The sequence below is a fragment of the Trichosurus vulpecula genome, chromosome 3 (assembly GCF_011100635.1).
Source record: "Trichosurus vulpecula isolate mTriVul1 chromosome 3, mTriVul1.pri, whole genome shotgun sequence".
Lineage (NCBI taxonomy): Eukaryota > Metazoa > Chordata > Mammalia > Diprotodontia > Phalangeridae > Trichosurus > Trichosurus vulpecula.
In genome coordinates, this window is record NC_050575.1 from 96,485,159 (window position 1) to 96,505,334 (window position 20,176).

General features: G+C 49.3%; 1 protein-coding gene across 1 annotated transcript; it reads right to left on the reverse strand.

Moving 5' to 3' along the window:
- Window positions 1-3,327: 3,327 nt before the first annotated feature.
- On the reverse strand, window positions 3,328-18,018 carry SLC34A1 (solute carrier family 34 member 1). The gene is made up of 12 exons (XM_036751985.1): window positions 17,907-18,018; window positions 17,488-17,643; window positions 17,083-17,211; window positions 16,659-16,802; window positions 14,905-15,016; window positions 13,868-14,063; window positions 13,195-13,293; window positions 9,890-9,959; window positions 9,282-9,449; window positions 5,196-5,312; window positions 4,922-5,046; window positions 3,328-3,831 (listed from the first exon to the last, which is right to left on the reverse strand). Exons 1-12 carry the CDS (start codon window positions 18,016-18,018, stop codon window positions 3,328-3,330), a joined length of 1,932 nt encoding a protein of 643 aa, XP_036607880.1.
- Window positions 18,019-20,176: the final 2,158 nt, after the last annotated feature.

The following is a 20,176-nucleotide window of genomic DNA, read 5'->3' on the forward strand; positions in this document are numbered from 1 at the left end:
ACCCAGAGTTTTCCAGCCTCCTTGGAATGGGGGGTGCTTTTAAGAGACTGAAGAGGTGGCCTGGGAGACTGTAAAGAAAGTGGTATTGGAGGAGGCATCGTTGGGAAGTAATAGTGACGTAAGAAAGAGAGACATCAACGCAACTTTTTTTTTCAAAGGAAGGGATGTCTATCGTTAATTTGGGGCTGCCCTGTGTATTGAGTTGACTTATCCTGACTTTCATAAGGATAGGAACCTTCATAATCGGTATTTCTTTGTCTTTCTCCTGGTGGGAACTGAGGTTGGGGCTGGGGTGAAGTGGCTATCTAAGGCAGTGATTGTGCAAACCTGTCACTCCATCAGGAGGCTTCCTAATTGGCTGAAAGTGAGTCTGACAGAATTAGAATGAACCAATGAATTTTGGAGTGAAAAGACTGAGATTATAATTCTGCCACTTACTACCTGGGTGATATTAGGCACATCACTTTAGTGACTCAGGGTGTCAGTTTCCTGATCAATAAACTGAAGTTGTATGTGATAATCTCTATAATCCCTTCTAGCTCTAAAACTATGATCCCTTAAAAAATGCTTTGATGGTCTAAAGTTTAGGGAGATAGAGTTATAAAGAGGAAGGAAGTAACAGATCTAGGGATGGTGGGGTTGGGGACGGGGTTGGCTAGGCTCTGAGCTCTTTGAGTCAAAGCAGGGGCCATATGCAGGAAGGTACCTGGGAATCAGGCAAGTCTAGAAAAGCTAGTGAGGGGTAGCTAGGTGTCGCAGTGGATAGAGCATCGGCCCTGAAGTCAGGCAGGACCTGAGTTCAAATCCTGCCTCACACATTAGTAAGCTGTGTGACCCCGGGCAAGTCCCTTAATTCTGATTGCCTCGAAAGAAGGAAAGAAAGAAAGAAAGGAGGAAAGAAAGAACGTTTAGATGTGGTCTAAAAGATAAAAGTGGAAGCAGCATGGCCCTCATCCTGGCTTGGAGTCTCGCTGATCCAAGGCTTTCTGGGGATTGCTGTGCTATATCTTCCTTTCCCAGGGAAGGGAAGGCTAGGCAATGGATCAAGCCAGTACTGTCAGTATTGCTGTAATTACTGTTATTCATAGAATACCGAGAGGCAGTGTGATATCGCAGCCAGAAAGCTGGTCTTGAAGTTTGGAAGCCTTGGGTCCCAGTCCTGGGTCTGGCTTATCCTGGTTGTGTGACCCCAGACAGTCTTGCAACCTTCCATGCTGGGGGCAGCTCTCTCAGAGTGCCCATGGCAGAGAAGGCAATAGCCTGGATTGGTAGAGAAGGTAAAGAGACCAAAGGTCTAGTGGAGTCCTTATCCTGTAGTGGCCTGCCAGTATGACCTCCATTTGGGGAGACTCCTTTAAAAAGGTCCCCTGGGCTGGCTTCAAGGGAGCATTGGTGCCCTGGGAAGTCAGCCCAGACCAGCAAGGTCCAGGTCCAGGGCTAGGCTTTGCACAGGGCCAGAGAGGGTAGAAGAGAGTCTAGTTCTGGGCCTTTGTAAACATATTTAAACCATCAAAGCCTTATGCCTTTTTCTTGGTGTTCTTTCCCTCCTTAATTCCCTGCTAAAGTTTTGTCTTTAACCCAGCTGCAGTTTAGGGAAATGAAGGGAAGGGATTTTGTTTTCTCCTTGGATCAAACAAGCTGGGAAAATTGGAGGGAGGGAGGCTGATAACTGGGCTAAGACTTGGGTACTGTAGACCCAAAGTCCTTCCTTCTGTGGATCCTGGTTCAGGCCAATTAGAAATGAAAGAAACCCTACCGGGGGGTGGGGCAGGGGATCCAGAGCCACCTGTGGGTCCATTCCTTTTTCTCATCTGGGGACCTTTGCATCCTGCCAAGGAATTTCCTTCCCACACCTGAGTAGCCACTCGGGTCCAGAGTCTGGTCCTGTTTGTCATTGGCCAATCTAGTCTTCTCCACTCCAGCCTGGCGGGGCCAAGGGCAGTAAGGATGGCATAGAAGGGAGTGAGGCGGCCTCCCAGCCTGGAGCAGGGCAAGCTCTGGGTCCTGAGGGGCAGTTATTGGGCTGGTGAGAGTATCTGAGGTGGCACTGCGAGTAGAAATGTGAGAAAGCAGCTTCCATACCCCAGCTCTCATCTCTGATGAACCTGACTCAGGCCCCAGCTCTCCTTTAGCCAGCCCATGGGGGAACAGATTGGGTCACCTGGGCCAGTCCCACGACTGGAGTTGGAGAGGGGTCTGGTGAGGTATCGGCCAGGAAGTGACGACGTAATTGGGGAGAACGCCCAACATGGCTCCTCCAGTACATGTATGCTTAGGTCAATTATGGGCCGAGAGGGGAAAGGAAGAGGAGAAGGAGGAGGAGGAAGAGAGGGGAGGAAGAGGAGGAGAGGAGAGGAAGAGGAGAAGAGGGTGAGAAGGAGGAGGAAGAGGAGAGGAGGAGGTAGAGAAGGATGAAGAGGAAGAGGAGGAGGAGGAGGAAGAGGAGAGGAGGAGGTAGAGAAGGATGAAGAGGAAGAGGAGGAGGAGGAGGAGGAGGAGTTTTCTGGAGGTGATGCCAAGTCTCTTCAAAGTCCTTCCCTCCCATCCCCACATCCCATTCCCTGCCTCTAGCCCTACCTGGATAGAGACTCCTTCCTAAGAGCAGGATACCAGAGTACAAGGTCTAATGTGCCTCAGGTTTGGGGGAAGTCTTAGCAGGGGAGCTCAGAAACAAAGACACTGGGCAGGTTAGGACCAGTTTCCAGGTCTCCAGAAGCCATCCTCCAACCCTGCCTCAGAGCTCCAAGGGATCATGAAAATCACTTTTTCAGCATCTTTCTCATTAAATGAAGAAAGGTCTCTCCTCCCCCAGGTCCTCCAGCATATGAGGACACACACATACACGGACAAAAGCTAAAACAAACGTGCACACAAATGCACAAAAATAGATTGTGTAGATGCTCATCCAGCACACATACATATGCACCTGTGGATTCCTATCCTGTCCCATGCATTCATGTGCAGAAGCATTCATAGACATACGTGAACAGTGACATAGAAACACACAGAGACAGACAGAAACATCTGCGACATAGCGGTGGTCTGGGTGGTCAGAGACCTAGGTTTGCATGCTGACTCTACCTCTAACCAGTTATGTGACTGACTTTGGGCAAGTTCCTCTTTTCTTCTCTGGGCCTCAATTTTCTCTTCTATAAAAAGAGGCGGTAGGACTATCTCTTCCAGTTCTAACATTTTATGAGTATGTGTGTATGCACAGACACTGACCTGTACACCCACATGTACATGCACACACCCACGCATACACATACACACATAGATATACTTTGGCATGAGCCTCTTGTAGTCCCAGGACCCCTTGGGCACCTATCAGAGCCTGGTGGCATTGTGCTGGGGGAGCACCCCAAGCCGTGGGGAGGGGGTGCCTGGGGGGAGCTCCTCGAGATAAACTCGAGCAGGCAGTGGGGGGGAGCGTGGCTCAGGGCGGGTGCAGCAGAGGGTGGCACGAGTGATTAGCTGGTCAAGAGGCTTCAGCGAATGCATCCAGTGAGGAAGGAAATCCCAATCCCGGAGCCACTTGGGCAGCCGGGCAGGGCTCCGGCTTTGGAGTAGGTTGATTAGGGTAACGCAGGCCAGCAATGCTCCGAAAGGGGCCCCTACACCCACCATGGTCTGCCAGCCTGCCATAGAGACACCGAACACCAGTGAGGGGAGCAGCAGGAAGCAGACCAGCAGGTAGAGCACAGCAAACCAGCGGTACTTGGCAGTGCGCCGGCCCAGGGCCTTGGCCATGTGGATGGGCAGCCGTGTGCATGGAAGCGGGTACCACAGCAGGATGCCCGAAATATTGAAAAAGAAGTGGCACAGGGCAATCTGAAGGTGAGGGAGGAGTGGAACACAAATCAGCACAATCTTCCTTCTAGCAATATCACCCGCCCCCCCCAATGTTAACAGGATATGAAGATCTTCCCTGTCCATTCACAGGCCTCTCATGGAGCCCATTAAAGGAAGCTTGCTTAGGGGAGGCTTGCTTGTAGGAAGGCTTTCACACCTTTGGGTACTAAGTTGACTAGGCACTGAGTCACGAGAGTTGTGCTGCCATCTGGCTCTGAGTAGCGTACGTATACTCTGAGTTGCTATTTTGCTTTGGGGGTTCACTTATGATTCCCTGGTTGAGACTCTGAGTAGCCGTATGTTCAGACCCCCCAACTGCTCAGAAATAAAGGCTCTTTTGATGCAGTGATGATGCGTGTAAAGGGTATGGCCATCTGGCTTTGGTTCAGGCAGTTAAGGGCCCTGTCTGTTGGTCTTTATGCTAATTTCTCTGGCATTCAGGGTGCTGACTTTTCCTCTGAACTAGTAAATGTAATTAAAGAAGATTGTTGACTCCTTTAAAGTTGCTTTCCTTTAAAGGCAGATTAAAGAACCTGTGCTAACAGGCCATCCTGGGTATGCTAGGGTGCTTGCTGTGACACTCCCCTCACCACCCCCCACCCCATCAACCCCAGGATGGCCACATGTTTAGCAAAGGCAGGGGGCCAGATTCTAATCCTGGCTCTACCACTGACTAGCTGTGTATCTTTGTTTAGTCACTGACCCTCTCTGGGCCTCAGTTCGCTCATCTGAAAGATACTTAGGACTAGGTTTAAGGATGTGTCCAACTCTGGTATTGTTCTATGTATAGATAAGTTCCAAGTTCTAAGGTTCCTTCTATTCTGATAGTCTATGTTGTAAGAACCATTCCAGGTCTGATTGCCTATGTTCTAAGAATCCTTCAAGCTCTGACATTTTATGTTGTACAGTTTAAGTTCCTTCCACCTCGGATGGTGTCTGGTTCTGGCACTCTCTAAACCTCAGCTGCCCTGGGCCACCGTATCCAGGATAGCCAGTACTCATCACCTCCCTCACAAGGACCCTATCTCTACTTCTACTGCCCTGGTCCCAGCCCTCCCCCAACAGGTACCTGGAAGGCACTGGAGAGCTTTTCTCTGGGACTGGCGAGGGCAGCAAGGATGGCAGTGGTGGTGGTGCCAATGTTGGAGCCCAGGGTGAGGGGATAGGCTCGTTCGATGCTAATCACACCCAGACCTGGGGAGAGGAGTGGTGCAGAAGGGTCAATTTCTGAAGAATCCTGGTTCACCTCAGTGTTTCCAGCTCCTCCCATCCTGGGCTCCCTTTAAAAATTCCCTTCCCTAATTCCACACCCTTTCCCAACCTCCCAATGCAGGGACACTCACCAATGAGTGGGGTGATGGCTGAGGTGAACACAGAGCTACTCTGTACCACAAAAGTCATGCCAGCACCCACCACCATAGCGAAGTAGCCAGTCACCCAGGTGAAGGGATGTGGAAAATCTGTAACAAGACACCCCACCCCATCCCCCCAGTCTGTGTTAGTGGGAAAGGAGGTTTTGTGTGTCAGCTTAGATCCATGTCAAAGATCATGGGGACAGGCTCACATAGATAGGATTTAGAGTATGAAGAAACCTAGAGTTGAACTGGTCTGGCCTCTTTGTTTTACGAATGAAGAAACTGAGACTTTACCAAGGTCAAATGACTTATCTGAGGTCACACAGCTGATAAGTAGCAAGCATTCAAATACATGTCTTTTCATTCCAAATCCAATCCTCTTTCCACCAGACTATGGTTGGTGGAGAAGAGCCAGCTTAGAGACAACCCTAAGAATGCTCTGGCATTTGGATAGTAATTCAGGAGTCCACAGAGGACATACGGCACCCATACCTCACAAAGTGTCAATAGCTGGAAATTGGAGGGGGGGGATGGGAAAATATAATATTAGCTCACATTTCCATAATGGTCTAGGGTTTACTGAGTGCTAGGTAGTCACGAGAATTATTGGCAAGTGACCACTAAGAGTCACTGAGATAGGCTCCAGCCAGACTACCTTCATTTTCTTTTTTTGATAGAGTTACTCGACCAAGGGAATGCCATGAACATGGGATTCCTGGCCATCAGCTAAGTGTTTGACAAAGTCTCACGGTATCTTTGGGGACAAAATGGAGCAGTGGAGGCTGGATGAGCATGGAGTTAGGTAGAATTATACCTGGTTGAATGACCAGAGCACCCAAGCCGTGATTACAGGACCAAAGTCAGCCCAGCCACACTCAGTGCAATGTCTGGCGTCTCTATGTTACTGCTGTTCTTCCACACCTGTGATCTCATGGGCGAACAGACTCCTCACAAGGGAATTCTCTCCACCAATAGATACACAGATGAACAGCTTGTCACTAACCTATGGTCTTAGACAAAGCTATTCCTATTGTTAATGACGTGAGGGCATCAGCAAAGACAACTAATTGAGACAATCTATAACCAGCAAGCTGCAGGCTACAAAATAAACCCACAAAAATCAATAGCATTTTTATACAATAGCCAAAAAAAAAAAATCCAAGAGACAGTATTGTTTCTTGGGGGCTCCTGGGCTCTGGCACTGCTACCACCTCCACTGCCGCCACCTCCACTGCCGCCACCACCACTGCCGCCACCTCCACTGCCGCCACCACCACTGCCGCCACCACCACTGCCGCCACCTCCACTGCCGCCGCCACCTCCACTGCCGCCACCACCACTGCCTCCACCTCCACTGCCTCCACCTCCACTGCCGCCACCACCACTGCCGCCACCTCCACTGCCGCCACCACCACTTCCGCCACCACCACTGCCGCCACCTCCACTGCAGCCACCACCACTGCCTCCACCTCCACTGCCGCCACCACCACTGCCGCCACCTCCACTGCCGCCACCACCACTGCCGCCACCACCACTGCCGCCACCTCCACTGCAGCCACCACCACTGCCGCCACCTCCACTGCCGCCACCTCCACTGCCGCCACCTCCACTGCTGCCACCTCCACTGCTGCCACCACCACTGCCATCCTTGCTGCCCTTGCCAGCCCCAGAGAAAAGCTCTCCAGTCACTTGACAAGAAACAGTATTGGAAAGGGAAATCCCATTCAAAGTAACAACAATGAAGCATGACATTTGGGAGTCAAACTTATGGTCTTACAGAGTTGACTGGAGCACTGGGAAGTTAAGTGGTTTGCCTGTGGTCACAGCCAGTAGGTTCTTTTTAAGAAAAGGACCTGAGTCCGGGTTGTTTTGACTCCATGGAGTCTGTCCCCTGGATTATGTTACCTCTCTGCCTAGAACATAGCAAGTGCCTAATAAATGCTCATTGAATCAAATGGAATTGGACTTGCCAGGAGTCTCGGGTTACGTGCCTTTGGAGACCTGTCCTTGAACCAGTTCTGTATGGCATTTTTATCAGATGACAAAAAACTAATCATGGATTATTGTGTCAGTATCTAAAAAGATGTTCACAAGTTAGAAAGATAAAAAGAAATCCCTACATTTGGGTCTCAAAAAAATCAAGTACAGAATGGGAAAGTTCTGGCTAGACAAACAGTTCATATGAAAAAGATCTGAGGATTTTAACGGACCACAAGTCAACGGAGTGACATAGCAGCCACAGAGCAATATACAGAACAATAGAGTTGATCATCCCGTTGTACTCTGCCTCTGTTTGGACCATATCTGGATTATTGTGTCTCATTTTGGGTTTTAGGAAGGACCTCTGGTCTTTGCTCCAAGGCACTCATATCCAGGGGCACCCAATGAACCTCTACCGGACAATCTCAGTACTTCATAATTATTCTTCCTGATCCTGTCCTGTGCATTGCAGTCACCCCTTTATCCCCTTCTGCCTGACCCAGACCACCATGTTGTGTAAGAGTAGTGCCACCCCACCCCCATCTCCTAAGAGCCCTGACTTTCTCTTCTGTGGTCTCCTCTGTTCTGCCTTCTCGTGTGGATCAAGGGGCTGGCAACAAGAGGTCATTGATTCTGTTACAGGGACTACAGGAAGATTTTCTTGGGAAATTAGCCTTCTCTTCTGACTCGACTGTATCAGACCAGAGTGGATTATCTTCTATCCTATCTCTGCCCCCAATCGAATTTGTCCTGGGCGTAAAATTACTATCTATAGAATTAGAATAATGTAGAATATATTATAATTAATTAATATAATTAGTATAGAATAATTCCCTTAGAATATAGAACATAGGGGGCAGGTAAGTGGTGCAGTGAATAGAGCACTGGCCTTGGAGTCAGGAGGACCTGAGTTCAAATCCAGCCTTAGGCACTTGGCACTTACCAGCTGTGTGACCTTGGGCAAATCACTTAACTCCAATTGCTCTGCCTACCTCACCTCCAAAAAAACAAATATGGGCCATAGACTTTCAGAGCTGAAAGAGCCCTTAAATCACTGAGCATCAGAGTTAGACATACCAAATATAAAATGTTAGCACTACAATAAAATTCAAAAATTCCTTCATTTTATAGAGAAGGAAAAAGAGAGTGGAAAGTCACTTGCCCAAATCACATAGGGTAAGAGGGTAGTGGGCACTAGGAATCAAGCCTCTCTCCCAATCTGGGCCCTTAGAGGTATGTTTCCTAGAGTCTTAGATCTAGAGCTATAAGGGACGTTGGAGGTCATCCAATCCATTCCCTTTATTTTACAGATGTGGAAAAAGTGAAGCATTTTCTTAACATTACATAGGAAATAATTAGTAGAATCAGGATTTGAACTCAGGTCCTCTGCTGTCAAATTTTTCACTGTTCTACACTGGCTCTCAGTTTCAAACTCCAGAGAGTTTTCAGTGAAGAGTATTGGGCAGCCTTCTTTTAGGGATGGGAACTACAAATGAACACAGGCTAGAGGACTACATGCAAGGGAACATGGACTGACAGTAGATGACACCCACTCTTTCTTCTTGACCTGGGGTTCTGGTACAGAGGATTCATTGAGGCAGGGGAAGGCTAGCTAGACAGTTTCAGTTTAGCTTTTAGGTTGAGGCAGCTAGGGGCACCATAGTGCACAGAGTGCTGGTCCTGGAGTCAGGAAGATCTGAGTTCAAATGTGACCTCAGACATTTACCGTCTGTGTTACCCCTAGTCAAGTCACTAAACTCTGTTTGCCTCAGTTTCCTCAACTGTAAAATGGGGATAATAACAAAATTAACTTCCCGTGGTTGTTGTGAGGGTCCAATAAGATAATATTTGCTGGCACATAGTAGGGATTATAGAAATGCTTATTCCCTTCCTTGTTGTCCAGCCAAAGCCCGTCATGAAGCTGAGTAGACCTGTTCTCCCCACCCCCCATCCCGGCCCAGGCCATCCTTTCCCTGCCTTATCAATCCCCTGACCTTGGACTGCTCTCTGTGATACCGAGGCACATCTCTACCTTACCCCGCTGAAGTTGCCCTCTTCCCACTTTCTCCTAAGTCTTGGCCAGTGCCTACTCACCAGTGTTGATGACCTTCTGGACGACCTTGGCTACCTGTCCCTGGAGCACAGAGTTCAGCAGCTTCACCAGGAGGATGAGGCAGGTGCAGAGCACGGTGAGGGAGCCAGCAAGCAGGATCAGGCCCACAGCCAGGTCCGGCAGTGAGGTATCCACAAACAGATGCTGACCTGAAGGAGTAGGGGGAGCACTGCTAAGAGCCTGCCCCCCAGGCCTGGAGACCTCCCTCCAGGAAAGCCTTTCAGGCTCCATAGCTGCCCAACACCCTCTGCCCCCACTAGAGCTCTGACCTAAGCCTTATACCTACCCCCAAACCAGATCTTAAGCCTGAACCCACAGCCAGGCCTCCACCATGAACGCCCAATGGGTATGCTCAACACAGACACATCTAGGAGCTACCAGTAAAGGGCAGAATCAGTCTACAATGCTTTTTAAGAGTCCTAAGGGAAGTATTTATGCCCCACTTTTGTCTCTCCCAGATCAGGGAACATCAGGGGTCTTGTAGTCCAGTCTCCCAGGGATGGGGTTCTAAGGGATAGCCTTCCTCCCCACCCTTCCCTCTGCCCACCCCCACTCCCCACCAGAATCTCCCCACACTTAAGTGACCTACATTTCTCCCCAGTGGTGTTCCCCAGGGTCCAGCTGATATTGGCTTCTGCCTGGGGCATGTCAGTGATAACCTGGAGAAGGGGGTGAGGGGCAAAGTCAGGGAGCTAAGAAGAGACTGGCTTGGCCAAGGAGCTATGTCTTGCCCCCTTTTTGCTGGGCCAAGTCTGTCTTCTTTAGCCCTTCTCATGGAGCCTGGAGAGCAGAAGGGAGCAGAATGTGGCAATAAGGGGATGAAAGATAAGATTGGAAAGGAGTAAGATCGGGGGTGAGACACGAGAGGTGAAAAATAGTCTGGGGGGATGAGGGTGAGTAGGAGGCTGGGGGTGTGTTGTTGGAGGAAAATGTGAACAAGATGAGCCATGGGATGCGGAGGGAGATGAGAGAGGAGGGCAGGAGTAACACCTGTTTTATGTAGGCTGAGCTGGTCCTTTGAGGGGATAGGGAGGTCATGGGGCTTCTTGGCTGCCTGGGGCCTAGAAGGCCCAGCGTAGGAGTAGTTGGGGTTAGAGGCTTTACTGGCCTGTGGAGAGAGCCTTTTTGACCTGACCAGCCTTGGCTGGTTGCTGAGCCAATTGGTGGTAGAGGGGCCTGGCATTTAATTTGCGTCATGATCCTTCTTTAGCTTTAGGAGTTGTGTTCTTTTAATCTCTTGTCATCTGTCTTTGTTACATTTTATGGAACGTGGGTGCCTCTTTGCCTTCGAGTCCCTGAGATTGAATCATTAGACTGACCTAGACTTGACTTGGCCCAGAAGAGAGCGAAATGGAGAATGGGGATGATACAAGGGATGGGGATGATAAGGGAATAAGATGCTGCGCTATGAGAATTGGGGTGGGGTGAACTGGGGAACAGGGTGCAGCTGGAGCGATGGGTGTAAACTGGAAATAGGAATAAGATGAGGATGACCTGGGGACAGGACCGAGTGGGGAAAATGGGGGTTGGGGATGAGTTGAGTGTGGGAGGTTATGGGAGTCCAAGGGTTTATTGGAGAGAGCCTTCCTTTACTATGGTACCCACCAAACAGGGTAAAGGAAGTCTCCCTCCATTGAGCCCTAAATCTATGCTCTTGGGATCCCTTTTTATCTATAGTCATTAATGATAAGTCATCCCCTCAGGTTGTGATTTAATAAAAGGCATTCTTTTCATGGAAAGGGCATTATCCAGTGGAAAGCTTCATCTTTCACATTCCCAGGTTGTCTAGCAAAACTTGGCTATTTGGGCCACAAGGCCAGAACCCTGGTGCCCTCTGGAGGCAGTCCCAAGAATTGCAAGACTGGGACCCAGAAGGGACTGCGCTTCCTTTTGTTGGTTTCTCAGCAAAATGTAAAGTGGTTCCCACTTACTACTGTCTGAAGTGCTTGTTCTAGCACCTGACCACACTGTTCGCTTCCTCCCCTATGCCATGCTTGCTAATGCTTCCACAGATCTGAATCTGGCTCTTAGACCACCTCCTCGAGGGGAGGAGCTGAGTCTTTTCTCTCTTCTTCTTCAAATGTCCTGACTCCTAGAGCCCACCCCCAGCACTGGGCTCCTCATACAGAAGAGCCTCAGTAAAGACTAGGCAATTATACAATTATACAAACCTGACCCCGACCAATCAGGGTAGGAATCTGGAACTGGGGGTCTATGCCTCCAGGAAGGAAAGTCAAATGGTCCTCAACATGAAGAGACCTTCATTTCTGGGGGTTGTGGACTCTCCTCCAGGTGCCTTCTCCTGGACACGTAGCACTTTTGGTTGTGGTAAGTAGCTTTCTCTTAGTTCTCTTCCCGCCTCTTTGACCATTCCCCCTGCCCACCAGGGGTGGTTATCCCCTATGGCACCATCCTGGGCCCTCTTTTCTATTTTCTGTACTCTCCCTTTTGGTGATCTTGTCCATTCCCGTGGGTTCAGTCATCATCTCTATGCATATAAGCATCAAATTTATATGCCCAGCCCTAATTTTTCTCTTTTAACCCAGTCCCACGTGACCAACTATTTGTTAGACAGCTTTGCCTGAAGATCTTGTAGGAATCTGAAACTCAACATGTACAGAAGACGACTCACATTTTCCCTCAATCCACTCATCCTATAAACTTCCCTATTCCTGTTGAGAGAGCTATTCTTCCGGTTGCCCAGATTTGCAGTCTCGGAGTCAGCCCGGACTCTTTCCTCTTCCTCACAACTCAATTAGTTGTCAAGCCTTTTTCACTTTACCTCCATAATATTGACTTCTCTTCACGCGTGACAATAATCACCAGCGTTTGTATAGCACTTCAGCATCTGTGAAGAACTTTACAAATGTGACCTCATTTTATCCTTCTGTGATCATCCCCATTTTACAGATGAGGGGCACAGAAGCTGGGTGACTTGCCCAAGGGCTATACCCAACTGGAAGTGTCTGAGGTTGGATTTGAACTCGGTTCTTCCTGACTGTGGGCCTAGCACTTTATCCAGCGCACCACCTGGCTGCCTGTAGGACACCTTTCATCTCTGCTATTAGATCAGCCTCTGAATAGTCTCCCTGCTTCCGGATTTTCCCCCTTCTAATCTCTTCTCCATACAGCTGCCAGATTGTTATTCTTAAAACACAGATCTAGTTATATCGTCCTCTCACTCGAAAATTGTCCATGCTGCCCTTTTGTCTGTAGGAAAAATAAAAATCAGCCTGGCATTGAGAGCCATTGACAACATGGCTCCTGATCTCTTTTCCAGCATTGCTTTATATTGGACATTATTCCGGCATGCTCCTCTCCAATTAAACTGGGTTGCTAAGCTGTTGCTGGAACACAGTGGCAGATCTCCCACCTCTGTACCTTTGCCCAGATGTTCCCCTCTGTCTGGAGAGTCCTTCCTCTTCACCTTCCACCTTGTAGGACCCCCAGCTTCTTTCAAGGCAGGACTCATGTGCTAGAACCTAAACAAAGACTTTCCTGATCATCCTCTCCCCGGCTGTTGGAGCTCTCTCCCTCTTGGGATGACTTTGTACTATTACTTATCTGGGTGCACCTTGTGTCATGTCAGTTAGATTCATGAGTACAGAGATTGCTTCTGGTTTTGTCTTTGTAATCCTAGCACCTAAAGCAGTGCTTAGCACAAGGCAGTGCTTAATAAATATGAGTTAAATTAGTTCAAGGACTCAGTGCCTGGAGTCTAGGAATTCACCTTGAACTAGGCTTTGCCCCTGGTGTCCCCTGGCAGGTCCTTACCTCCCAAAGGTCAGGAATTTACCTTGGGTGAGAGGAGGGATTGGATTTCTGATTCATGGTGGGGATGGGGCTGGAGCTGGGACTCCTCTGGGAGGTGGGGAGCTGGGGGCTGAGCCTTACCTGTGGAGGGGTTGGGGATTCACACCAAATCCGGATGAGGCTGTGGTTTCGAAGTGTCTCCTCTCCTATGGCAATGCTGTTGATCACGGATTTATCCAGCTGGGGTGGAAAAGTTAGGGACACTGAAAAGATGTCATGAGGAAATCTGATCCCAGGTAAGATGGACTTGGACAGGTAAGCATCAGAGGTAGGGTTTGAACTCAGGTCATCTGACTCAACTAAGTCAGTTTTCTTTCCCCTGTATTATGCTGCCTCCCAACCCTCTCATTTTCAGGTCAGGACACTGAAGCCCAAAGAGGTTAGTCCACATTAGAAAGTGGTAGAACTGGGATTCAAATCCACTTTGAATTCAAACCTGGCTCCATTTCCACCATACCATGTGCAGTTAATAATAACGTCTTATAGCTCTGTAAGGTTTACAAAGTCCTTGCCTCACAAATTCCCTATGAGGTAGGTTGTACAAATATTATTAACCCCACTTTACATATTAGAAAACTGAGGCTCATTGAGTAAATCAGGACTAGAACCCAGGTTTCCTGTCTCCAATCACAGAACTTTCCACTCTGCTACCCTTCCTCTCTGTTGAAAGCCTCCCACCAACACCTAGCAGAGGGACATTTTTTTAGAGGGGAACAACAGAGGAAGAGACCCTCCCAGGGTCCCCAATCCACACCTGGATAATGAGTCGGGTGAAAGGCTCGGTGATGATCTTAAGCAGGTCTGGAGCATCTTGGCCACCTCGAATTTTGAAGGAAGTGACCACCAGGTGGGTGAGGTGGTGCAGGTACCCCGTAGCTGCCTCCAACGGCAGCAGGACAAGAACCGACAGCCAGTTAAAGCAGTCGTGGACTGTGGCCCCTGCAAAGGCTCTGGGATGGGGGAATGGGGAAGGACTTTGAGTCCAGAACCACAACTGGAGAGTGAGGGAAAAAGTGGGTCAGGATAAATTTTGGGGAGCATGTGGGTCAAGGGTAGGATGGGAGAATTTGGGGAATGGGAAAAGATAGGGAAGTTTGGGAGTCTGTCTTAGGTCAACGAACTTTTGGAGTCAAGGTCAGACGAGGGATTTGGGGATCAAGGCTTGATTGAGAGGGAGTTTGGGGAATCCCTTGGGTACATTTGGGAGGTTAGGATTAATCTGGATTAAATTGGGGCTTGGGAGAGTTTGTGGATTGAGTTAGAATGGGGAAGTTTGAGGGACGGTGAATGACGGGGGATTTGGGGGCCAAAGTTAAGATGGAATGAGTTTAGGAATGAGGATTAAGATAATGGGAATTTAGGGATCAGAGTTATTGATGGAAGAGTTTGGATGAGATAAAGGCAATTTATTGGTCAGCTTTAGGCTGGGAAATATAGATGGTCAAAGCTATTCCATGAGTGTTTGGGAGGAGGATTAGAACAAAGGGGGTTTGGGGCATGGATCAGGGTTAACAAAGAGAAGCTGGGAGGGCTAGAATTAGGATGTGGTAGTCAGTGGATGGGTAATGACAGTGAAGATTGGAGGTCAGTGTTAGGAGGAGCTATTTGGGGTAAGGTTTAGGGCAGATGAGTCTGGGAAATGGATAAAGAGGTGGTTTAAAAGTGGGTCAGAATGAAAATAGAGACCGGAATGATCAATATTATGGTCATTTCAGTCAGAAGAGGCCCACAACCCCACTTGACCACACGATTACCATTCCACCCAGCCAGTCTGTTTCTGTCCCTCCTCACCTTCGGAAGTCACTCCGATCTCCAGACTGCATCAATGCCACAATGGTGTTGGTGACAGATGTGCCAATGTTGGAGCCCATGACAATGGGTATGGCAGACTTGACCTCCAGCACTGTGGGCACGAGGGGAGCAAAATCTTAGCTGTGACCTCCAGCACTGCATTGGCCCCCTCCCAATTTCTACAGACGCTGAAGAATGTCCGACCATTCCTCCCTGGGGTGCTGGATTTGACACCTCTCTACCCCCAAACTACCTACACACAGGGCTCTGTTTGTGTGGGCAAGGCTGCATTCTTGCCCCCCACCAAGAGTTCCCCATTCCTTAGGAACCCAGCATTTTGAGCCTTCAGCCCCTTTATCTTGTTCCATCTGTCTGAGCACCAGGCCATCAGGCCTGCTTCCCAGCTGAAATGAAATGAACTTTTGTCACCAATGTGTTGGGTTGAAATATTTTCATTTTGTTTTGAGGTGATGGGAATCCTGTTTGTACCTGCTTTATATTTCCTTGTTTTTGCCTTGGGCACTGAGAGGATAAGGGAGAGAGGAGGGGAAATTAGTTAGTGAGGCATTAAGGGAATGTGGGTTGAATTCACCAGACCAGAGGAGCTTTTCTGATTGGCTGAGAGTGAGCTAGGGATGTGTTGTTTGTGTGAGCATAGCCCACAATGCCCAGGTGGGCACATTCCTAAATTAGGGAATGGCGGGTCTGAGGCAAAGAATGCTCTTCTTTGCGGGGAGCTAGTTGCCCCTGTCAAAGGGTTCATGAGCAGGAGAGGATCATGAGAAAAGCTAGCCTGGGGAAATCACAAATCGCTTAGGAAGATTAAGAGGAACCTTTGATGATCCCCACTTATTTCTGAAGTTATAGATTAGTTTGTTGAGTCATTTTTCAGTCATGTCTGACTCCCATTTGGGGCTTTCTTGGCAGAGATTAGACTGGTTTGCCATTTCCTTCTTCAGTCCATTTTATAGATGAGGAAACTGAGGCAAACATAATTAAGTGACTTGCCCAGAGTCACATAGCTAGTAAGTGTCTAAGGCCCGATCTGACTTCGGGAAGATGAATTTTCCTGACTCCAGACCCAGCACTCAATCCACTGTACCACCAAGCTCCTCTATAGATTAGTTTGCTCCTCCACATAAACTTTAGAAAATACTCTCTTTCCCTCTTTTCTTTGCAGAGGTGAGAGGACACGGCTGTGGAACATTGGATACTGTCAGACTTAGTTAATGTATTGGTTAGCTTTGCTGAATTGCTTTTTTCTTTTCCTTTTGTTAAAAGGGATGGTTCTTTGGATAGAGCAGATAGATGAGGGACATATTGGGAGATTAAGGTCAAATAAAACCAAAATGTTTTAATAAAAAGTTGTTTTTTTTTAAAGAAAATACCCTCTTCTGGGAACAAAGAAGGAAGAGAGCAGATCCCAGAATCAGATGTTCAGTGTCAAAGGGAGGAGAGAGGGAGGAAGAGGAGAAGTCAGGAATCAGGGGCCACAGATCTGTGAGACCAGGGGGCTGAGCAGCTCTGGAAGGCTCAGCACATTGAGTTAAGGTAACTGACCTGAAAACAGGAACAAGTCAAGGCTCTGGGGAGTGACTCCAAGGAGGAGCTGGGATCCCTGGAAGGTGACTGTGTCAGTGAAGGCTGAGGCCACATTCTTCGCACTGACTCCCTATTCTTTCCCGGCCCCATTCCTCGGTGCTCTGGCTCACTCCCTGTTACCCACAGTCCCTAACCCTCCTCCCAAGACTCACAGCCTGAGGAGACCATGCTGACTATGATGGAGGTGGATGTGCTCGAGCTCTGCACAAGGACAGTCACCAGAATCCCCACCACCAGCCCTGCTACAGGATTGGACAGGATGGCATTGTCCTTGAAGATGTCACCAGCTACCTTCCCTGGGGGGTAGAAAGAAAGGGAAAAGTGTGTGGGGGTAAGGTCCTAGAGGACAATTGCTAGTGTGAGAGACCCACCTTCTGCTCTCAGTCCCCTCAACCTCCCAAACCTTCCTGGCCAGAAGACGGCCCAGTGCCCACTGAAACCTAGTCCATGCCCTGATTCTCTGAGCCAGATTTTGTCTCTCTTGGCCCAGTGTCCCTGAGGTCCTGTTCCCAGCCCCATGGGGGTTCCTAGACCTCCCTTACAACCCTGCCTGCCCCCCTTCCTCGTTTACATTACCTCCAGCAAGCTGGAAGGCTGAGCTGAGCACATCCAAGGAGCAGACAAAGAGGTAGAGGAAGACAAGCATCATGGGGACCTTGAGGAGAGTGAAACAGGCCGAGCGGAGCCTCTGGGATGGCCCTGGTTCTGGGGAGACACAGCCCCAGGGTGAATTCCTCCCTTCCTTCTGCTGCTCTCCTCCCCCACCAACATTTCCAGATGGCCTGGGTCCTTCAACAGGCCCCTTATTTTGGATCCACTTCTCTGGGGCCCACCCTTACAGCAGGATTCTTTCCTATTGACCCCAATGATATAGGCCCCCTCCCTCATTTCTATCCAGAGGGCCAGCCTGGCCATCTGTCTTCCTCAGTCCCTTGCTGAAACAGCCCAATCCCCACCCCCATCCACTTCACATCCCTGTACCTGACGTCTGCGTGTCCTCCAAAGCCAACTTGGGGGGCAGTGGGTCAGGTTCATAGCGTTCCAGGGTCTCTCCACATAGACAACCACACTCAGAAAGGCCCCCCGGCCCCATGGCGGGGAAGGCATAGGCTGGGGCTCCAGGAATCCGGTGTAGAACTAGGGAGAAATATGGAGGGCTGAGTGACTCTACTACCAGTTGGAGCCCTAGGCTGTGTGGAAGTGGAATGTAAGTGTACGGACAGTGGAAAACAGCATGCTGCCTCTGGGCAGCCTGCTAGAGAGACCCCTGGTCCTCTGAGAGGTGCTCAGAGTAAGGCAAGACCTATGGCCAGGGACCCTCACCATCCCTCTCCCCTCCCCTCTATAGGTGGAACCTCTACAGAGCAGGAGGGCTGGACTCAGGGGTATTCTGTTCTTACCTTGAGGACTGGGTGTATAGGCAAAAGCTGTGCCTCGGATCACACAGCAAGGACTGCCAGCTGGCAGTGGAGGTAGGGCAGGGCCCATGTGTCTCTCTCGGTAAGGCATCATCCTGGGTACAGACACCAGAGAGGTCCCTAGGACCAGACATTCCAGCCTTCTTGTTCTTCCTTCCCCAGTGGAGATCCCTGCCTCTCCCCTACCCCCACACCCTTTTTCTCCTTGGTGTGCTCCCTGCACCCCCCACCCCCACCCCATACACACTTCCTGGGAGCTGAGGCAGGAGGCCTCTTGGCACTGGAGCAGTCTGGGGCTGGGGATTGAAGTTATGTGGGAGACTTGGTTGTCTGGGACTGAAAGCCAGGAGTCAGGGGTCTGAAGTGAAGGGGCATTGAGAGGCTGAAAGCCTGGGAAGTCAGGGCTAGGGGATTGCAGAGTGGGAGAAAGGGGCAAAGGTGAGGAATGGGGCCCAGGCTGCCTGAGTCTGGGAACTGAGAGGGAATGATGGTAGGGAGGCAGCCTAGGGAGCTGAAGCCACCTGAGCTGCAGCTTCCTCAGCCACTCACCTGACTGCTCAGAGACTGGCCTTGACTCTTGTGCTATGACTCCAGAAAGCTGAGTGTGAAAATCCTTGTGGTCAAAGTAGGAGGGTTTTGGGGGGGCTGAGACCTTTATAGTCTCAGGTCAAGATCAAAGTCCCTCAGGACCCCAGCCACTTTCTACAGTTACCTAATTAATCTCCTCCCCTGAAATTCCTCCCAGTTAATTGCTAATCGTCAGGAGGAGTCTTTGCCTATGGGGGTGTCCAGCCCTGGGTTCTTTCTGGGCAATCTTCCCACTCCCCTCCATGACCAGAACTGCCTAGATAGTAACTCTCCCCAGGCCTATAGCCTTCTGTTACTGGAACACCAGACATTGAGGATCCTCCTCACCTTGAGAGTTCCCAATTTCAGCATCACCCAGCTCCTACCTCTTACCCTTCCCACAGAGAGCTCCTGTGGGCTCTCTACCCTCTCTCCTATCACTCTCCTTTTCTTCAAGGAACTTTCCAAATGGACTGTCTCTTGGCTCTGCATTTATGCATGTGTATCTTTTGCAGGTGTGAATCTCTGTATATGTGTATCCGTGATTGTGTATGTGCTTTTTTGAATCCATTTCTGTTAGTCAGTGAACATTTATTAAACACCTACTGTGTGCTAGGCACTGTTCTAAGCACCCACTGTGTGTATGTGTGTCTATGAGCCTGCATTTGTGAATGTATCTATATGTCATGGTGACACAGTCTCTACTTGAGAACCCCCACCCAACCTGGAGCTTGGGCTTAGAATGAGAATTAGGAGCCTACGGGACAGATTTTTGGAGGCTCCAGGATCTGGACAGGGTTCGTCTGGAGGGAGGAGAAGTCTGGATTATTTGGATTTGTGTCTATGACCTTGGCCAAACCCACTCTTGTCTTCTAGACCTGAAGACCAGAGGCTCTACAGCCTAAGGAGCAATTGAGGCAGGCCTGCACAACATACAGCCCATGGGCTATTTGAGAATCACCAAAGCTGGTATATTGTATAGGCCTGTTTTACATCCTCTACATTTTTCATGGGCTGCCCAGAATTTTTTTGCGGGCTGCAAGCGGTGCCTGGGAAGCAGCCTGCCTGCCAAATGTTGTGCAGGCCTGAATTGGGGCATAAACACAGAACCACTTGAGCCAGAGCCAAAGGATAGTCAGAGAGGATCAGGAAAATGGACAGATCGGCAATGAGGACCACCACCAGCTAGGGGTAGGCGTCTTACTGAGGCTGAGGTGAGGGATACAGATGCTCTTACTGTTACCATGACGATTAGGGCCAGAGCAGGAATTGTGACCAGGGCAACATGGAGCTCAGAGTGTCGAAGGTGAAAAAACACTTGGACACAGAATTTTTAAAAAAAGTCTTTTATTTTTTAATGATGTCTTTTGCTTTTATATCATTTTTTTTGTTTTTTTTTTTTCCTTTGGCAGGGCAATTGGGGTTAAGTGACTTGCCCAAGGTCACACAGCTAGTATATGTGTCAAGTGTCTGAGGCCAGATTTGAATTCAGGTCCTCCTGACTCCAGAGCTGGTGCTCTACTCACTGCGCCACCTGGCTGCCCCTTTTATATCATATTTTATTCCAAATATATTGCTCCCCATCACGCAGCAAACTGTCCCTTGTAACAAAAATTAAGTAACACATCAATCATGTTTGATAGTATATACAAAATTTCATCTCTATAATTCCTCACTTCAGCAAC

Excerpts from the sequence above, each read along its gene's own strand:
- SLC34A1 (XM_036751985.1), bottom strand. The coding sequence starts at position 18,018 with ATGATGCCTTACCGAGAGAGACACATGGGCCCTGCCCTACCTCCACTG. Across the intron at positions 17,644-17,906 it reads CTATACACCCAGTCCTCAAG|TTCTACACCGGATTCCTGGA; the intron begins GTAAGAACAGAA and ends ATTTCTCCCTAG. Across the intron at positions 9,450-9,889 it reads GAACACCACTGGGGAGAAAT|GTCAGCATCTGTTTGTGGAT; the intron begins GTAGGTCACTTA and ends CTACTCCTTCAG.